The sequence below is a fragment of the Alternaria postmessia genome (genome assembly GCF_024291825.1).
Source record: "Alternaria postmessia strain BMP 2775 chromosome Unknown scaffold_88, whole genome shotgun sequence".
NCBI lineage: Eukaryota > Fungi > Ascomycota > Dothideomycetes > Pleosporales > Pleosporaceae > Alternaria > Alternaria postmessia.
The window spans coordinates 72783-74691 of record NW_026260161.1 but is presented as its reverse complement, the minus strand read 5'-3'; the positions used below and the strand labels follow the sequence as shown (position 1 = coordinate 74691).

Below are 1909 nucleotides of genomic sequence, written 5' to 3'. Positions count from 1 at the left end.
ATGGCCCCTCCTCAGACCAATCCCAACGGCGTCCTACCCGTCACACTCCTCCAGAAGAATCCCCAAGCCCAGACCTCCCGCGGCCCAAAGGCTGCTCAGCCCCGCCTGAAGCTGATATGTCGGCGATTGCCCCCAGGCCTCACCAAGGCCGAGTTTGTTGAGGCCCTGGGTAACGAATGGAAACTGGGTGCTGGCAAGATCGATTGGATCAACTACAGGAAAGGCAAGATATCGACGGAGTATGTCCTTCCTGACTTGTTTGCTTGGGCAGTATGTTGACCACCTCAGTGCCGCCAAACCGTCCAAGCCAGCGCGCGTATACATTCACGTTACGAAACAGGACCATGTCAAGGCACTCGGCGACCACGTGCGCACAGTTACTTTCCACGATGCGACCAAATCATGGCAGGACCCCGCCCTCGTCGGACCCCCCACGCTCGAGTACGCTCCCTACCCGAAGATGCCCGGGGGTCGCCGAAGGAACGACAACCGCCAGGGCACCATCGACCAGGATCAGGATTTCAAGGATTTCCTCGAGAGCCTCACGAACCCCATCACTAAGCCTCCTGCTGCCGAGAATGAAGGCCAGAAGGAGAAGGTTAAGACCACGCCTCTGATCGAAGCACTCCGGGAGAAGAAAGCCAACCGGGATAAACCGAGCGCAAAGGGCAACAGAGGGCGTGGAGAGGCCAAGGACGATGGTGGTGAGAAGAAGATCCTCGCCAAGCCAGGCAAGGAGAACGCCCTCAACTCGAATGACAAGAATCGTCGGATGAGCAAGGCTGACAAGGCTCAAGCAACCAAAGAGGCCGTCAAGATCCTTAACAAGGAAGCATCGTCCTCCAAGGCAACTGCTGGGACGGCAGACAAGTCTTCTGCCAGTCCGGCACCAGAGCGCAAGCGCGGCAACGTCGCACTCGCAAAGTCCATGTTACAGCGTGACCTTGGTGTAGGGCCTGCTCCCAACCGTCGACGCGGAACGAAGCGCGAGGTTGGTGCAGCTGCGCCCGATGCGAACGCTCAAGCAAAGGAGACCAAAGCAGTGGATGAAAAGGCCAAGGAAGCGCCTGTCGCGCCACCAGCTGCATCAACTCCAGACAAGACTTCACAAACAAGCAGAAAAGAACGCCCAACTCGAGCGGAACGACGCGCATTCAAGGCCAATCAGGGTGACAAATCCAGTGACAAGGCCACTGCCAGCGATGTGAAGCCACAGACACCACTTAAGACCCCTGCGCCTCAAATTCTCAAGAAGCCTCAAACACCGAACCCTCCTAAAGGCCCAGCTGCCTCGCGGGTACCACCAACCGAGCCTGCTGCTGCTCGAAACAGTCCCGCTCCAACACAATCGCACGCCGCTCCCGCCAAGACCGAGACTGCACCTGCGCAAGCACATAACAACGCCTCAAAAGCAGCGCCAGCCAATCCCGTGCCTGCTCCTACAAGCAAGCAAGCCTTCCTCAAGCACGCCAACCCCAGCCAAGGCATTACCGAACCCCTCATCGAAGAAGTCATGAAGACATTTGGCGGCATCGACAAAGTGGAAATCGACAAGCGCAAGGGCTTCGCCTACGTCGACTTTGCTGAGCCAGAGGGTCTACGCAAAGCCATGGCTGCCAGTCCTATCAAGATTGCTCAAGGCGCTGTGCAGGTCCTTGAGCGTAAAGAAAAAGTTGCTAGGGGCCCAAACCCAAGATTTAACGGACCTCCGACTGGACCTGCTCGTGGCGGTGCAAGGGGAGGCTTTGGACCGAGGGGCGGACGTGGCGGCAGAGGTGGTGCTAGGGGAGGGCATGCTGGTCCTGTGAATGCTGGAGGTGCTGGCGAAGCTACTTCTAATGCACCTGCTGCTGTTGCTGCGTCGGCTTCAGCTCCGGCACCTGTTGCCACTGCTAACGTTGCTACGTGA

General features: G+C 58.1%; 1 protein-coding gene across 1 annotated transcript; it reads left to right on the top strand.

The window, feature by feature from the left end:
• J4E82_009351 (uncharacterized protein) lies at nucleotides 1-1909 on the top strand (the record flags this gene model as incomplete). The annotated part of the gene is made up of 2 exons (XM_051735576.1): nucleotides 1-239; nucleotides 289-1909. 2 exons carry the CDS (start codon nucleotides 1-3, stop codon nucleotides 1907-1909), a joined length of 1860 nt encoding a protein of 619 aa, XP_051584677.1.